The sequence below is a fragment of the Vigna angularis genome, chromosome 5 (assembly GCF_016808095.1).
Source record: "Vigna angularis cultivar LongXiaoDou No.4 chromosome 5, ASM1680809v1, whole genome shotgun sequence".
In the NCBI taxonomy this organism is placed as follows: domain Eukaryota; kingdom Viridiplantae; phylum Streptophyta; class Magnoliopsida; order Fabales; family Fabaceae; genus Vigna; species Vigna angularis.
In genome coordinates, this window is record NC_068974.1 from 3,294,279 (window position 1) to 3,311,679 (window position 17,401).

Here is a 17,401-nt window from a genome sequence, read left to right on the forward strand (position 1 = left end):
TTCTTGTTCCTAACATGAAGTGCAATCTGTTAAGTGTTGGACAGTTGATCCAAAGAGGGTTTAAAGTGGTGATGGAAGATAACAAGGTCGAGCTATTTGATGGTGACAATAATTTGATCTTGAAAAGCAAGATTTCCAAGAACAGAACATTTCAGATTAGCCTGGAAGCGGTAGAAAGTTCTGAGTGCATGACTTTAGTGAAGAATCGTGATGAGAGCTGGCTATGGCACCTGAGGTATGGTCATCTAAATTTCAAGAGTTTGCAGCAACTCAATATGAAGGAAATTGTTTCTGGCCTGCCTGGAATCATCTTGCCAGAGGAGGTTTGCGAAACCTGTATGGCTGGAAACAGACGAGAAAATCTTTTAAAACCCACTTAAGCATGAGAGCAAAGGATTGTCTAGGAGTAGTACATTCAGACATTTGTGGTCCAATTAAGGTGCCTGCAGTTGTTGGAAATAGGTACTTCATCACATTCATTGATGAATATAGTAGGATGATCTGGGTGTATTTGATTAAAGTGAAGAGTGACACATTAGAAATCTTCATACGATTTAAGGCACATGTTGAAAGGGAAAGTGGTAGACAGCTGAAGATACTCAGGATAGACGGGGGAGGAGAATATACCTTTGCCGCTTTCGAGAGTCACTGCCAGATGCATGAGATCACTCATGAAATCACCGCTCCATACACTCCTCAGCATAACGGGCTTGCAAAAAGGAGGAACTGAACGATTCTCAGCATGACTAGAAGCATGTTGAAGGAGAAGGCGTTGCCACGAAAGTTGTGGGGCGAGGCAGTGTCCACAGCTGCCCACTTGCTTAACAGGTGTCCAACGAAGAAGCTAGAGGGAAATGTGCCACTTGAGGCGTGAACAGGTGAGAGGCTGACAATTGGCCATTTGAAAGTGTTTGGCTCACTCACATTCGTGCATGTCTCGGATCAGAAGAGATCAAAGTTGGAGGATAAAAGTAGGGCGATGTTGTTCATTGGTTATCACCCCACTGGTGCTTACAAACTCTTTGATCCAGTTGAAGAGAAAGTTACCTTGAGCAGAGACGTGGTGGTTCTAGAAGACAAAAGTTGGGATTGGAATTAGAACCACACCAGTCTGGTGAAGACCAAGATAGTGGAGGATGCTGATAACTCTATCTCAACAGAGTTAGAAACGACATTGGAAGACAAGAGGCGAGTGCCGAATAGTGAAACTAGCAGACCACGAAGACAGCGAGTGCAACCACAAAAATGTGGTGAGTGTGAAGTTTACTCAGATGCACAAATCGGTAATGAAGGAGATTTGGTTCACATGGCTTTGTTGGCTAGAGCAGAACCTATACATGAAGTTGAGGCATTGAAAGAACCGGTGTGGGGAAATGCAATGAAAGAAGAGATCGAATCCATTGAGAAAAATGGAACATGGCGGCTTGTTAATCTTCCAGCTGGGAAGAAGAGTATTGAAGTGAAGTACGTGTTCAAATGCAAGCTAAAGCTTGATGGATCAGTCTCCAAGTATAAAGCCAGACTGGTGGCAAAGGGCTTCCTCTAGAGGCAAGGCTTAGATTTCACTGAGGTGTTTGTGCCAGTTGAAAGGATGGAGACTATTCGATTGGTAGTAGCTGTGGCATGCGTAAGGTGCTGGTCTTTGTTCCAGCTCGATGTGAAGTCCGCCTTTCTCCATGGTCCATTGGAAGAAGAAGTATATGTACAACAACCACCTGGGTTTGTTGACAAAGGTAGAGAACACCAGGTGTACAAGCTGCAAAAGGCATTATATGGATTAAGACAAGCTCCTAGGACATGGAATAAGCGCATTGACTTGTTCCTGCTGAAGCTCAATTTTGCCAGATGTGTGGTTGAACACGGTATTTACTTAAAAGAGGGTGAAGGAGAGGACTTGTTGATCATCTACTTGTACGTGGATGATTTGCTCATCACTGGATCAAATCCAAAATGTATAGACGAGTTGAAGAGGGTTATACAGTCAGAGTTTGAGATGACTGACTTAGGCAAGTTGAGCTACTTCTTGGGCTTGGAGTTCACCTATACTACAACAAGGTTGATCTTGCATAAGAAGAAATATGTTAAGGAGTTGCTAGAGAGATTCGGCATGACTATGTGTAACTCAACAAGGAGTCCAATCGAAGTAAATCTGAAGTTGGTGAATAATGAAAATGAAGAAGATGCTGAAGAAACCGTGTTTAAGCATATTGTAGGCCTCTATGATTTTTATGCAATAGTAGACCAGACTTGTCATTTAATGTGGGACTGATAAGTAGGTTTATGGACAGTCCAAAGAAATTGCATATGCTTGCAGCCAAGAGGGTGTTGAGGTACGTTAGAGGCACTACAGACTTTGGGATATTATTTCCAATTGGAAGTAATAAGAATGATGTAGGAGACTTGAAACTTGTTGGCTTCACGGATTCAAACCATGGTGGTGATTGTGTTGAGAGGAAAAGTACATCAGGTTATATATTCATGCTAAATGGTTCACCCATTTCATGGTGTTCCAAGAAGCAGCCAGTGGTGGCGCTATCCAATTATGAAGCGGAATACATAGCACATAGTTATGCAGCATGTCAAGGGGTATGACTGGAGGAAGTGCTGAAAGAATTGATTATTCTTGTGAAAGCACCGTTGCATCTTAGAATTGATAATATGTCTGCCATAAATCTTTCCAAAAATCCCGTGAGCCATGGTAGAAGTAAGCACATGGAGATGAAATACCACTTCCTTAGAGATATGGTGAAGAAAGGAAGAATAAAGTTGGTGTACTGCAACACTGAAACACAATTAGCATATGTCTTTACAAAAGTTGTAAACATTGAGAGATTTGGATGGTTGAGAGAGAAAATTGGAGTTAAATCCATTTGTGAATGTTCGACTTGAGGAGGAATATTGTGTATAGCAAGTCAAACTATTAAATAGTTAGTTTTATGGTTATCAGTTTCTGTTTTTACTGATACGTTACACACTTTGTATAAAAGTTGCATTGCTTTTCTGTTTTCAATAATACAGATACTTCATTCTTCACTTTTCTCTCTTCCAATTCTCCAATATAAATCTGCACTATCACCTCCTAGCATCTGCGCCATCGAAACATCCTCACCATCTGCTCATACCAACCAGGTGATCATTGTCAAAGAGATCAAACATACACAAACAAATAAATAAGAAACACACAAAAGGGTAAGCTAATGTAAAAAGAATGAAACACATGATATTAAGGTTCATCATGCAACACTTTTTATACAAAGCTAAACAATCATCCTAAGCATACCATCAACCTAGACTTGAGCATCATGATATGAATGTCAAGCTATGACAGGTCATGCACTTGTGGTGTCCTCTATTTCTATATAGAAACATTACCAATGGATTTCACCCTACCACACACACAAGGTTAGTCTATTCCATGTCTTAGACCATAATGGAGCACCTAGACTAGAATCTCATGCTACTCTTACCACATGCATTACTCCTCTTTAATTAAAAATGAATGACCATTAGAGTGTCAGGATAACCCCCAAGACTAAGCTTCCTACATTCATACCAACAACACTTGATACAACCACTTAGAATTTTTTCTTAGAAACTCTTATTCCATCACACTTTGAAACATACATCAACCTCATTCAAAACCATTAATAACACTTCATAAATCATACCAAACATATCATACAATATCATCAAATCCATAAAAGAAACCACAAAAGCCAAAGAAGGAGAAAACAAAGATAAAAAGCTAAGTAAACTAGCATTGAGCGACACCTCCTCGCCGTTGAGCGCCATCCCTCTCGTATTCCTAACGTCTAACCGCCACCCTCTACATCTGGGCGTCAAACCTCTCGCAATTTTGGCGCTCAGGCCCCGCTAACAGCTATTGAGCGCAACACCAGAAAATTCTAGTCGCATGTCTTAAACTACGAATTAAAGAAAAATGAGCATAAACTTACTTAGAATGAAAACTAATAGGTAAGGATTAGAGATCAACACCGTGATCTCCTAGACACTTCCAATCAATTAAATGAGTACAGAGTCAGAAATCTTAGAGAGAAGAGAAGAAAACTCAAAGAACAAATTTTTATAAAGATGATGAGTGTTTTAGATAATAAGACGAGTTTATGAAATTCTATTTATATTATTGAATTATTTTAACTTTAAAATACTCGATCTCATTATTTTAAAACACCAATAAATTTTAATACTCTATTTTCTATGTTCTTATCATTTTCTTACCAATTTCAATAATATCTATATTTATATATTATGAGATTTTTTTCCTATGTTTATATTTATTTTTCAATTTTAACTTTTAAACCAAACTTTTTGAATTAAAATAACTTCTTTTATTGATTTTATTATTTAAGTAACTATTTCTTTCAATTTAATGATTTTTTTAATTTAACTTTTTTTAAACTTAATAATTTATTTAATTATAAAACTACTTGACAAAATAAATAGAAATTATTTATAATCATAAAAAATATTTATATTTAATTTTATAATTATTATAACAACAACAACAATAATTTTATTATTTTTTATTATCATAAAAAAATAATTTATAAAAGTGAATGTCCTATAAGTATAAATATAATTTTTAATAATTACATTAAAAAATTTAAATAATATAGTTCAAATTACACATAACTTTGTTAGAGTGACATTAAGAAATGTATATGATAGTTATTTTTAAGTTGAGAAATTATCATTTAGTTATTTCAGGAGAGACAGATCCTCAATTTTTTTTATTAATAAAAAATAATTAATTTATTAATAAATAAAACTATTTAATTGAAAAGTAATAAAAAGGAAGTTACAAAGAATATATGTCTTCCATAAAATAACATAAATTATAGATAATTCAAAATAGAAGGTATAACTCCCTGTTCGGTACCTCAACCACAGAAGTTTTATTTAAAACCAACGTCAACCTGGGTCCACCAAAATGTTCGGTCCAAAAATTGATGGTCAAGATACAGTTACATTCATGATGAATCTTTATAACAGTTGAAAAGTAATACAATTGAACGGTGGAGATTCATTTATAACCTTTAAGGGATGGTCACACACAAAACAAAATATCTCACTAAAGTTATCTCTTTCCCTTTCCACAATCTCACTCTTACACACGTGTCCTCTTCTATTCTAAGTGTTCTTTTTTCCTAAACAGTTTTTTTTAATGGTTTAATAATAAATTTCAAATTTAATTAACATGTAATAAAAAATTTATTTGTAACTTAGAATAATTACATTAAACGTCTATGTAACTCTTTCAGTGAGTTCAATTTAGATTTTTTAATGTAATTATCTCTTTAATCTCTATTTTTTATATTTTAAATTGAATTTAGTATTTTAAGTTTCAATTATTAATAATAAAATTAATTTTATAACATAATGTAAAATATTTATCATAAATATAAACTAAAATTTATATGTTCAAAAAATATTTATTACAATTTAAAGGATAAATTTTATTTCATGTAGATTTTACAATTTTCATAAAATAAATCTATATATGTATATTCACCCTTTTAAAATACTTGTTTTTAATTAATATATTTTAAATGAAAAAAAATTATAATGTCCATTAATGAGATTTTAATGTAGCGCTATAAAAGTTAATAAATAAATCTCTCTTATATATGTTTGTAATTGAATAATTTTATAGCAGTTATTACTAATCTATACTATTATAGACATTGATTTTATTGGGTGTTTACATTTTATTTCCTATTTTTTCTTTAAATAGTTATAATAAGAAACCTTTTTTAAAAAAATATAAAAATTTCTATAACAAAATTATAAAATTTAATATTACACAGTTATCTTTTTCACTAATATTAATTATGTGTACTAAATTGTTTAACTTTATAGCAGTTACTATTAAAATAAATTAAGTATAGTATTAAATTGTTTGATGATACATTTTGTTTTATATTATTACCCATTAAACATTATTTTGAAAAGAATTTATTAAAATTTATTTTTTTGAAATAAAATAGTACATGTAAAAAGTAAACAATTAAGAAAATCAAGTATTTAAATGAAAAAAATAATAAAAGATAATGGATAACTTTCTTTTATTAATTACAAGAAAAAAAATATGGATAATAGACTGAAAATATTCATTATACAATTATCTAATTTACAATATAGATATATAAATATTATTTTACTGCCGGTGGGTCCCACTTTTCTCTTTGTAATGCTTAACTCACTCTCTATGTAAGAGAAGAGAAAGAAGAGAGTTTTTGTGTATATAAAATTCAATAAGCAATTTCACTCAAACCCCTCTCTCTCTCTCTCTCTACAATCAGGTTCTCTTCTCTGTAAAAGCTTCTCTCTAATTTTCTTGCTGTTCCTTGTTTTCTGGGGTTTTCTAGCCTGTTATTTCACGCATGATGTGCCTTTGGTGGTTTTGCTATGGATGTTGATGGTTTGTGTTTTCTATGCAGCGGAAGTTTTGTTTATAGGAGGATCTGATGTACTCGCTGGTGGATCTCAATTATATTCACGATCATGATGGCCCTTGAAAATTCGGGTTCGTATTTTAATTGCTCTAATTGCTAATTTTTGTTCTGAAAATTTATTTTAAATTGGTTTTTTTATTGAGGTAAATTTTTTCTATGGGTATAAATTTCGGCTTCTGGTTTTATGGTGCGGGTGCGTTTCTTTTGCGTGTGTAGTGCTTGATTAGGATTTTTTTTCCTGTGGGGAGTACTGTGTCATTGGCTGCTTGCTTCATGGTGGTTCAATTTTGGTTTGTTCCGTAATTTGGTGCGACTGGGAGTAATGCATGTGTTAATTGGGTTTGGAATGGGTGGTTTTTAGTTGTTTAGGGTTTGAATTTGCTGGTTGAACTGCAGGGAAGGTGGATTTTTCGGTTATGCAACTGAGGTGCTTAGATTTTGATTATTAGACATTTTGGAGTGAGGATGGGAAGTGGGTACCTAGTGTGAGAGTGTCTGTTGGTTTGAGTTGGAGGATGCGTGAATAGCTTAGACTTTAGTGTCAAACGTATATGCCAGAATGAATAGTGTAGGAATTCTGACACGGGGAGCAGAATTTTGGAACTTAGTTCATTAGATAAAATATATAAATCTTTTGGATAGCAATTTATTTGACTATACTTGGTCAGCAGACCCATATTGGTTAATGTGCATCTGATAGCAGAGTGTGAATAAGACTTTTTTCGTGGTGAGAGATATTTTGATTACTTGTTGTGCATCTTAAGTGTTTGTTGAAAATTAAATGAAAATTGTCAGTTGTCATCTTTCATTAGAAATAGATTCATAGTTTCAGTTTTGTATATTATCCAATCCTTTGGGGGAAAACTGAATATCTTAGTGTTATATGTGCACATAGATTCTCTTTAGTCTCTGGTCTTTTATATGCAAATTTTTTTCAAGATTTCCATGTTCATGTTTCGGCCTATCATGATCCTTTCTATTTCTTTTGTGCAGAAAATATGCAAATAAACTGTGAGGCATCTTTAAAATGCCTCCCGGGCAAGGTATTTCCTTGCAATTTTCAGAGTAATGGAAGTTCTATGGAAGGTTTTACAGAGGTTAAAAATGAGCCTGGTACTCACCCAGCTGGGGATGTTACTGAGCCTAACTGCCATTTGGGCAGTGAGTTTCTTGAGCCTTCCAATGAATTTCACAGCAAACCTACTTATCATCAAAACTACAGCACCTGGACACCCTGCCATTTTAGTGCTCACAAGGTGCAGCAATGCCAAATGAATGGTTTTGATGGCCATTTTTATCCTTATCCTGTTGAGAACCAGCTTCAGTATGTTCCAATTAACATGGTTGCTCAAGGTTATCCACGTGAGCAATATCAAGAATTTCAGTATTTTGTGGTGATAGACTTTGAGGCTACCTGTGACAAGGATAAAAATCCCCACCCTCAAGAAATAATTGAGTTTCCATCTGTTATAGTGAGTAGCATCACTGGCCAGCTGGAAGCTTGTTTTCAAACATATGTGAGGCCTACCTGCAATCATGTGCTGAGTGACTTCTGCAAGGATTTGACTGGTATCCAGCAAATTCAGGTGTGTTAAGGAAAATATTACAAGCCATTATAAGTGTTTTTATTTGTTGTGATTTTTACCTCTTCATTTGTCCTTACGTAACTAACAATTATATTGCTGTGATTGTCAAATGTCTTGATTTCTGAAGTATTCATAAATGGTGATTCCCTGGGCACAATATAGGTGCCCATAGTACTCTTGTTAACCAGTAATGTCTGCTGGAGAGTGGTAGTATACAGCAAGATTTTATGGAGTAGAAATTAATTCATTATTTGTATTGAATTAGAGAAACGCTTGAGGCTAAACTTATGTCTAATCAACCCACAGTGGAAACTATCTATACAGTATGCAATATTAATTATTAATTACAGGAAGAATGGTTTGTTAGATTCTTACCCAATAGTAATGCCAGCAAAACTCACACTTACACATAAGCTTAATTTTAGCATTCTACCTCTAAGCTGGAACATATATCTCATATGGCCCAAGTGTTCAACAAATTAAGTCAATCTGAGCTGCAAGCTTAAGAGATTTAATAAATAAGCTAACAATGTTTGAGTTGACAGAACAGAACCAGTAGCAATTTCTCTTGCAAGGACCCTTTTATGAGAAAATGGTAGCCAATCTAAATGTCCAGTGGATCTTGGTGTACACGAATCTATTTCATTCTGTTAACTTCTTCCATTTTCGAGTTCATTGGTTTACAAATTTGTTAGCTACTCAACTTTTGCAATAGATCTATCAATTATGTTCTGTATTTTGTAATTCTCAATGAGATTAAGTTACTTTCTGTCAAAAACCAATACTCTGTAGTTTATGTTCTATTTGATGATAAACTTGCTCAACCAGGATCAAAATAGCCAACAATTTTAGCATTGCCTTTGTTTTCATAAAGTAATTCTTTTGCTATTGCTCTCTTGATGAATATAAAAATGCAAACACATCCCAACAATCATGACAAGAGGCATTTAAAAAATGGCTTACCACACTCAAAGCAGAAATAGCTCCCTCCAATTAAGGTTAGAAGGTAAAGTAAATGATTTATGATAAGATGTCTATATCCAATAGGGTATGTAAGTGGCTCCCCTTAGGACTTTGGCAATCGGATCTATCAGAATATCTATGTACTATGGTTTGTTCTTTTGACTACATCTATAAGCATACTTTCTTCTGAGTGATGACAACATCTGCATTCAGTTGGGGAACTTGATCTACTATTCTTTTTGGGTAAAATTGATATAAAATGTTGTTTAAAATTATAAATTCTGCTTTGATCATTACTTTTAGAATAATTGCTAAGTCTATGTATGTTAGAGTAATCATTAAAGTCTAAAAGTAGGGAGTAGTGTGTTGGGAACCTCTTCCCGTTGTACCTAGTTCTATACCTAGGGGTCTAGGGCAGTCTTTTGATCTTTCATCTTCCCATTGTATCTATTTTCTTTCATTATAAATAGAAGATCATAAGAGGGGTCTTTCAAGCCCTCCAAAATATATTTTCTCTCTGGTCGATCCCACTCTGTAGGTCTCTATCATCTTTGGCGCATTATCTCGCCGTGTTTGCCTTTCGTCATCGGGCCCTGCCGGCCACCATCATAGTTTCTTCCGGCGACCATTAGATCTAGATCGCCTCTTTGAGTGACAGTCAACCCTGTCCCGCTCGTTTCCACACTTGGCCTTCTCCTCGTGTGAACTTCATCGCGCCACCATTATAGGTATCGTGGAAGCTCCCTTTCTTTGTTCTAACCATTTAAACTTCATTTCGACAAAGTCCAAAAGTCATCCTAGTTATGGTCATCCTAGGGTTTTCTCTACCCTAGTTGTTTTCCTCTTCTCTGTCAAAGGAAATGTATATTAGAGTTGTTGTCTCATTCTTGGGAAGTCTTTCCATTACTTCCGAGAAACTAAAAGGATAAAATTACCTCTCTTGGTCTGCATTTGTTGAAATGTGGTTCCTTGGCTAAGGTTATCATGAAAACCTTGAATATGATGGAAACAATGTGTCTCATGAGAAAGATGAGCAGTGGAAGCAAGTTGATTTCCAGCTGTTTGTGCTGCTGTGGCAGTCGATTGAACCAAGACTATTGGGAACACTTAAAGCTTTTAAAACATGTAATTCATTTTGGAAGAAAGCTCAAAACATTTTTGCGAATGATGTTCAACTTCGTTATGACTTTGCCAATAGGCTTGCGTCTCTTAAAGAGACTAATCATGATATGGTATCCTTCATGAATGAAACCCAATATGTAGTTGAAGAACTAAAGATCTTCTTGGAGGTGGAGTTTTTGGATGAGATCAAGAACAAACTTGACATACTACATGGTGATGATCCTTTGTGCTCTACATCCAAACTTTGATCATATTAGAGATCATCTATTAACAAGTCATGAAGTCCCATCAATGGAAAGTTTGACTACACAACACCTCTGAGTTCCAACACCTCAAAGTAAGGAAGTTCATGAACCTGTGGAACCCTTTGTCATGGTCTCCACATGAGGAAGAGGAGGATGATATACTAGAGGAGGACATGAAGGTTGAGGACGTTAACAACTTGCATTTCACAATTCATGGAGGGACAAAATTCATGGATAATTGACTCAGGTGCTTTTGATCACATATCCGGTAATACTTCTTTGTTCTCATCTCTCTCTTTTGAAAAAGACCATCATTTCATAACCTTAGCAAATGGTTCTAAAACTTCTTCAAAGGGTGTTGGTCAAGTTTCCCTTTCTTAAATCTCAAATCTGTTCTTTTTGTTCCATATTGTCCTTTTAATATGATTTTATTAAGCCAATTAATCAAAACGTTAAATTGTTCAATAACCTTTGATAACAAGTCCTTTGTGATACATAAGCGTGGTTTGGGGAAACAAATTGAAGAAGGATATGATATGGAGGTTTATACCATTTTGGATGTAGTTCGCATGTGTCTTGTTTTGTATCTCTAAGTCCTAAACTTTTACATGATTGATTAGGCCATCCCCACTTGTCCAAATTGAAAAAAATGGTTCCTAAGTAGTCTCCAGAATTTGGAATGTGAGTCCTATCAACTAGGAAAACATATTAGATATACCTTTCCTAAAAGGTCTGAATCAAGGTGTAATTCTAGTCTTTCTATTATTCATTTTTATTTTTAGGGACCAAGTTGTGTCTCATCCTTTTGTTTCAAATATTTTGTAACATTCATTGATGAATATTTCAGATATACTTGAGTTTATCTTATGAAAGATGGTTCTGAACTATTGCCCATCTTTACATCATTTTTGAATGAAATCAAGAATCAATTTGGACAAACAATTAAAATTTTAAGAAGTGATAATGCCAAAGAGTATGTCTCCTTTAATTTTTTTTACAGTGTTAAGTTCACGTGGCATATTACATCAGTCTACTTTGTCTTCATACCCCCAACAATATGGTATTGTAGAAAGGAAAAATAGACACTTGTATGAGATTGTTCACACCTTAATGCTTGGTGCTAATATTCTGGTCCATCATTGGGGGATGTTATTGCATGTTTTCTTATTAATAGGATGTCATCCTCTTCTCTTGGTAATAAGGTTCCTTTTTCCATTCTATTTCCAAATGATCCTTTCTTTCATGTTCCTCCTTGTATGTTTGGTTGTATATGTTTTTCTCATGATTTGTCTTCACGGATAGATAAACATTGTGCCCGCGCTATCAAGTGTCTTCTTGGGTTACTCTCGACCTTAAAAAGGTATCAATGTTACTCTCTTGCGACCACAAAGAACATGAACACGAATCCTAATGCAAGTAGAAACAGGTTCGTTTTGGATTTAAAGAAGAAACCCTCTTGACTTGCCAACTCGGTTGCATACTTGCGAGTTCAATTGAGTTCACAACTAGTTTACCGAGTTTGCTTCAAAAGTGAGTTTGCTCCAAAAGCGAGTTTGCTTGAGTCAACTCACCCAAGTTGAGTGGGAACGTAAACTCGGAAGAGTTTGATAAGCATGGAACACAAACATGTCGATATATATATTAAAATGTACTAATTATACTTTATAATCTACGAAAAATCAAGGGAAACATTTATAAAAAGTCTATATTTAAATAACTATATTAATAAAAAAATTAAATAAATATATTGAAATAGTATATAAATATAAATAATATATTAATTAATATTTAAATAATCAATCAGAAATTTTAAATAATTATATATAAATATAAATAATATTTAAAAACTATATGAATAAAAAATTTAAATAACTAAATTTAAATAATATATAAATATATATAAAATACTAATTGATATTTAAATAACTATATTAATAAAAAATTAATTTCTTTTTGTAGTTGAATAGAGTATATGATGGAAGAAGAAATAGGAAACATTTATAAAGTGTAGAATTGTGATTAGTGAAAAGCATTGGGTTGGGTTTGTAAAGTCAAAATTTAGCATATAAAATAATGCAACAATTATTAAATCATTTAGAAAGAAAAGTTTTCTTTTATCCATACTCTTCTTCCTTCACACCCCTTCCTGTTCCTTATTTCCTTTGTGAATCTGCAACTCTACTTGTGTCCATGGTGTCGAATCTGGCGCTTCTCTAGTGCTTCTAAGACGTGGACAATGTCTTCTTCTGTGTCTGGAAACAAGGGCGTGTCTGGCCCAAATAAGTGTGTCTGACACTGCGTTGTGCACACACTTGACAGGTGTCCATATCCGGAACACACTTGACAGGTGTCCATATCCGCACACATCTGAAGGGAAACACAGCTCAAAGGCCATGTCGGAGCTTCATAGGTTGTATTTGGGTTTATTTCATGAAAGATAGGTCTAAACTATTGAAATTTTTTGAGATTTAATTACTGAAATTAAAAACCAATTTGGCCAAGTAATCAAGATCTTAGGGGGTGATAATGCCAAAGAATTTTTTTCTCCTAGTTTTTCTACTCTTTGAAAGTCACATGGTATTTTACAGCAATCCACCTGTCAACATACATCCCAACAGCAAAAAGAAAGAACAAACACAGATGAAATGGCCCGTACATTATTGATTGGTGCCAATGTACCTGCCCATCATTAGGGTGGTGCCATTCTTACGGTTTATTATCTTATTAGTAGAATGTCGTCTTCTTCTTTGAACAATAAAGTTCCATATTCCTTTGTGTTTCCAAATGAACCTCATTTCTCTATTTCTCCTTGAGTATTTGACTGTGTGTGTATTTGTTCATTATGTCTTCAGATTTGGACAAACTCCTCTGCTTGGGCTATTAAATGTGTCTCTTTAAGATATACTCATCTGCAGAAAGGATATCAATGTTATTCTCCTAACACTAAAAAATATTACATGTCTGCAAGGGTCACCTATTTTAGAGAAACTTTGTTCTTCCCTTCCTCTACACAAGATGTAAACTCTGTCCAACAGGTCTTGCCTGTGCCTTTTGTTGAACCCTCTATTTATACAATTCCAAACACTAGTCCAATACTCCAAATTCTTCTCATCAATGTAGTTCTCTTAGACCATCACCTCTGACTCAAATGTCTAGTAAAAAATGCCACATGTGAGTCCTCTTCATCAAGTCCCACATTATGACTCCTAATAATAAGGGTTCTTGTTGGCCTATTGACATTTGCAAAGGTACTTGCAACCTTTATCCTATTTATAATTTTCTAACTTATCATTGCTTGTCTCTTGGTATTATTCTTTTATCTCCTCAGTCTCTTCTATTAACATTTCTAAAAGTGTGAAAGAAGCACTTGATCATCCAGGAAGGTGACAAATCATGATTGTTGAAATGCATGCCCTTGAACAAAATGGTACATGGGAATCAGTTCCTCTTCCATCTAGAAAGAAGACAATTGGTTGTCGTTGGGTCTATTCCATAAAGGTTGGTCCTAATGGTGGAACTGATCGCTTTAAAGTCTGATTGGTAGCAAAAGGATATACTCAAATCTATGGTTCGGACATAGTGATACTTTTTGTCCATGTTAAGAAGTAGACTTTAAGCCTAATTCGATCCCACAAAACCGGCTTGTAAGATGAGGTTTGCACCCATTTATATACTATAAATTGGTCTTATCTTTAGTCGATGTGAGATTTCCAACACACTCCCCTCACATCGAGATATATACATCTCGAATGTGAGACTAGACATTAATGGATGGTCCAATAACGGCTCGATAGTGGGTGGAACAATGTGCCCAACAAACAAATCTCGCTAAGATAGGCTTTAACTTGACTCTGATACCATGTTAAGAAGTGGATTTTAAGCCTAACTCAACCCCACAAAATCGGCCTTAAGGTTGAGTTAGGTTTAAAATTCATTTCTTAACATGATATCAGAGTCATTGGTTAAAACCTATTTTAGAGAAATTTGTTATTTGTTGGGTTTATTGTCTACTTGCTATCGAGTCGCTATTGGACTACCCAATAATGTATAGTTCCTTGCTTGAGATGTATGTACGCAGTGTGAGGGGTGTGTTAAAAGTTCCACATTAACTAGAGATAAGACAATTTCATAGGATATAATAAGTTGGTGCAAACCTTACTTTAAAAGTTGGTTTTGTGGAGTTGAGTTGGACTTAAGATCCACTTCTTAACACATACAATTTGTATGCTCTAGTTCCAGTTGAAGGGGGAGTGTTAGAATAAATAATCTTTCATAGGATTTATTGTTAGGTGTTGTGTGTTGGACCTAGTTCCTAGCAGCATGCTTTGTGCTAGATCTAGTTTCTAGGAGCATCTTCTAGAACTCTTTTTCTCTCTCATTCATTGTATATGTTGCTCAAACTACTATAAATATGAAAACCTAAGAGAGGGGAATACAAGCTCTGTCAATTACTCTTAAATATAATCTCTTTTATTTATCTTGACTTATCCCAAGTTATTATAAATATGAAATTCTAAGACAGTGGAATGTACTCTCCAAAATGCATTATAATATTCTTGGGTATCTTTCTCAAGTACATCAAATGGTCACCAAGCAATCAGAATTGTTCAGGTTCTTTTAAAGACAATATTTCAGTGCCACTTGATCTGGTATAAACATTTGCAAAAATGCTCATCACTGGAAAAAATCCTAAACCTGCAATGCCATTGACATAAAATGTCATATTGCTCAACTCCACTATGCCATAACACCATGTTACCACCATTATCGACATATGACATTTAGACAACACTGCATAGTGGGTTAGAATGAGAAGGTTTGAGGTAAAACTGTGTCTCCAATCAGATAATGCAGAGAACTATTTATAGTATGTGCAGTATTAATTGCAATAGGCATCATTATTTAGATTAGAGGTAATCATCACTGATTAGGAATTACATGTGAGTTAGTGGCTTAGTAATGTTACTCTTTGTTCACGTGCTTATTTTATTCTAAAGTAATTATTCTATGTATTGTGGAAGTTACGAGAGGAGTCATTTCCTAATGAGAGCTAACCAGCTCCGATGACCTAAGAGTTAATGATAGCAAATTGCTTTCATTGTACATGTGCTTAAAGATAACATATAGTATTAACAATTTGAATTCCTCTATGGTAGGGACGATCTATGCTTATGCAGTATAGAACTAAATTATGATGTGCTTTGCAATTATGATTTAAAAGAACAAGGATGCTGGAAAAAATTATCAATGATATCTTTATTTGATGCTCCTGATCCCCTCCCTTTTATTCACTAGGTTTTCTTTGAGTATGGATGTGCAGTGCTTTTATGGCTTCTCACATAATTTTGCATCTGTTCATATTTATCATCATCTGTGTGCATTAGTGCTTGTCTATTCTGTCTGTCTGGACAATAAGTAATATCCATTTTAAGGTTGACCCAGCTCTATGTGGGATGAGCCCACTAGATTTTTATATCCTAAAGTTACCTTTCTAGACACAAAAGTTGCGTCCCAAACTGACTGGAATGGTGTATTCCATTGCTTTATAAACTTTTTATACCTTGTAACACTTCTGTTACTCCTCAACTCTTGCATTCACCCATTCAATATTGCTGCAAATGATTGCTAATTGGATTTATTACCATTTGGTTCAGGTGGACAGAGGTGTTACATTGAGTGAGGCTCTACTTAGGCATGACAAATGGCTTGAGAAGAAGGGAATAAAGAATTCCAACTTTGCTGTGGTTACATGGTCTAACTGGGATTGTAGGGTGATGCTTGAATCTGAGTGCCGATTTAAAAAAATACGGAAGCCTCCTTACTTTAACCGGTAAATGCTGAAGCATAGAAATGTCGTGTTTACCAGAATTTCATTTCATCTGACTTTTGTTTATCTGCTTGTTAGCTGGATCAACTTAAGGGTTCCTTTCCGTGAGGTATTTGGTGCTGTGAGGTGCAATCTAAAGGAAGCTGTTGAGATAGCGGGCCTGGTCTGGCAGGGCCGTCAACATTGTGGCCTTGATGATGCCAAAAATACTGCTCGCCTGTTGGCATTGCTCATGCACCGGGGTTTTAAATTTTCCATTACCAATAACATGATGTGGCAGGGACCTTCTGATACGTCAGTGGGTTCGAAACAGTCTCCAGAACAACCAATCATTTTCCCCCATTGCCCCTACACAGCAAAGGATGTCACCGCCCTCACGGCTCAGTATAACCCTTGTTGCTACTGTGGGGTGAAAAGCAGCAGGGGCATGGTGAGGAAGCCAGGTCCCAAGCAAGGGAGCCTTTTCTTTGGATGTGGAAATTGGACTGCAACTAGAGGTGCTCGCTGCCATTACTTTGAATGGGCTTCTAACTGAGTGCACCTTTTGATCAACTGTGATCAAATCCTAAGTTTTCTTATCTGTTCTATGTAAAAAAGGAAATGAAAAAAAGAAAATAAAAAAGGGAAAAGAAAGAGAATGTGAGTTATGAAAGTAGTGAGTGGTATTGTCTCTAGTGGAAGCATGTATTCCTGACTTAGCGGTAAGGTTTCTGCTTCTTGATGAAGTGTAGAGAAAAATTAGATGCTCAATTGCTATTACTCTTGACTGCTAAACATAAAAGTAGTCTTTGTGTCTGTCTTGACTTAAGAGAGAGGGAGCTTCAACCTGTAAAGTTGACCTGTTGACTGGAGAATCATTGGGGAATGTGAGGAATGGTAGTGGTTAGGATTGATGCTTAGGCATGGTAAGTTATCATTAAATAATCCGTCAATAGGACTGGTTGTTTCCTTGCTCGGAATGGGAATTGCTATAGTTTCCTGTGCTCCCCTTTGCTGCATGTCAGTAGTCATTATTACATTTTAACTCTCACCTTTGATGCACTGGCACCCACTTATGTTAGGGAAGCCTGTAGTGTGTTGGGGGGAAGGGTTTATCTTAAAAATGCTTATAATTGGTTGCCACCAAAGGGATAACAAAAGAGAGCAATTGAAGTTAATCATTTAGCAGAGTTTGTTGTTTCC

The 17,401-nt window shown here is 35.0% G+C and overlaps 2 protein-coding genes across 2 annotated transcripts; both read left to right on the forward strand.

The window, feature by feature from the left end:
• The first annotated feature begins 2,280 nt into the window (after positions 1-2,280).
• On the forward strand, positions 2,281-2,592 carry LOC128196596 (secreted RxLR effector protein 161-like). The gene has a single exon (XM_052878071.1). It carries the CDS (start codon positions 2,281-2,283, stop codon positions 2,590-2,592), a length of 312 nt encoding a protein of 103 aa, XP_052734031.1.
• Positions 2,593-6,214: 3,622 nt separating this feature from the next.
• LOC108326371 (uncharacterized) lies at positions 6,215-17,401 on the forward strand. Its single transcript, XM_017559848.2, has 5 exons — positions 6,215-6,323; positions 6,462-6,547; positions 7,470-8,062; positions 16,047-16,222; positions 16,298-17,401. Exons 2-5 carry the CDS (start codon positions 6,526-6,528, stop codon positions 16,752-16,754), a joined length of 1,248 nt encoding a protein of 415 aa, XP_017415337.1. The 5' UTR covers positions 6,215-6,323; positions 6,462-6,525; the 3' UTR covers positions 16,755-17,401.

Coding starts and splice junctions, on each gene's coding strand:
- LOC128196596 (XM_052878071.1), top strand. CDS start 2,281: ATGGACAGTCCAAAGAAATTGCATATGCTTGCAGCCAAGAGGGTGTTG.
- LOC108326371 (XM_017559848.2), top strand. CDS start 6,526: ATGATGGCCCTTGAAAATTCGG. Junction 6,548..7,469: donor GATGGCCCTTGAAAATTCGG/GTTCGTATTTTA, acceptor TCTTTTGTGCAG/AAAATATGCAAATAAACTGT. Junction 8,063..16,046: donor CTGGTATCCAGCAAATTCAG/GTGTGTTAAGGA, acceptor CATTTGGTTCAG/GTGGACAGAGGTGTTACATT.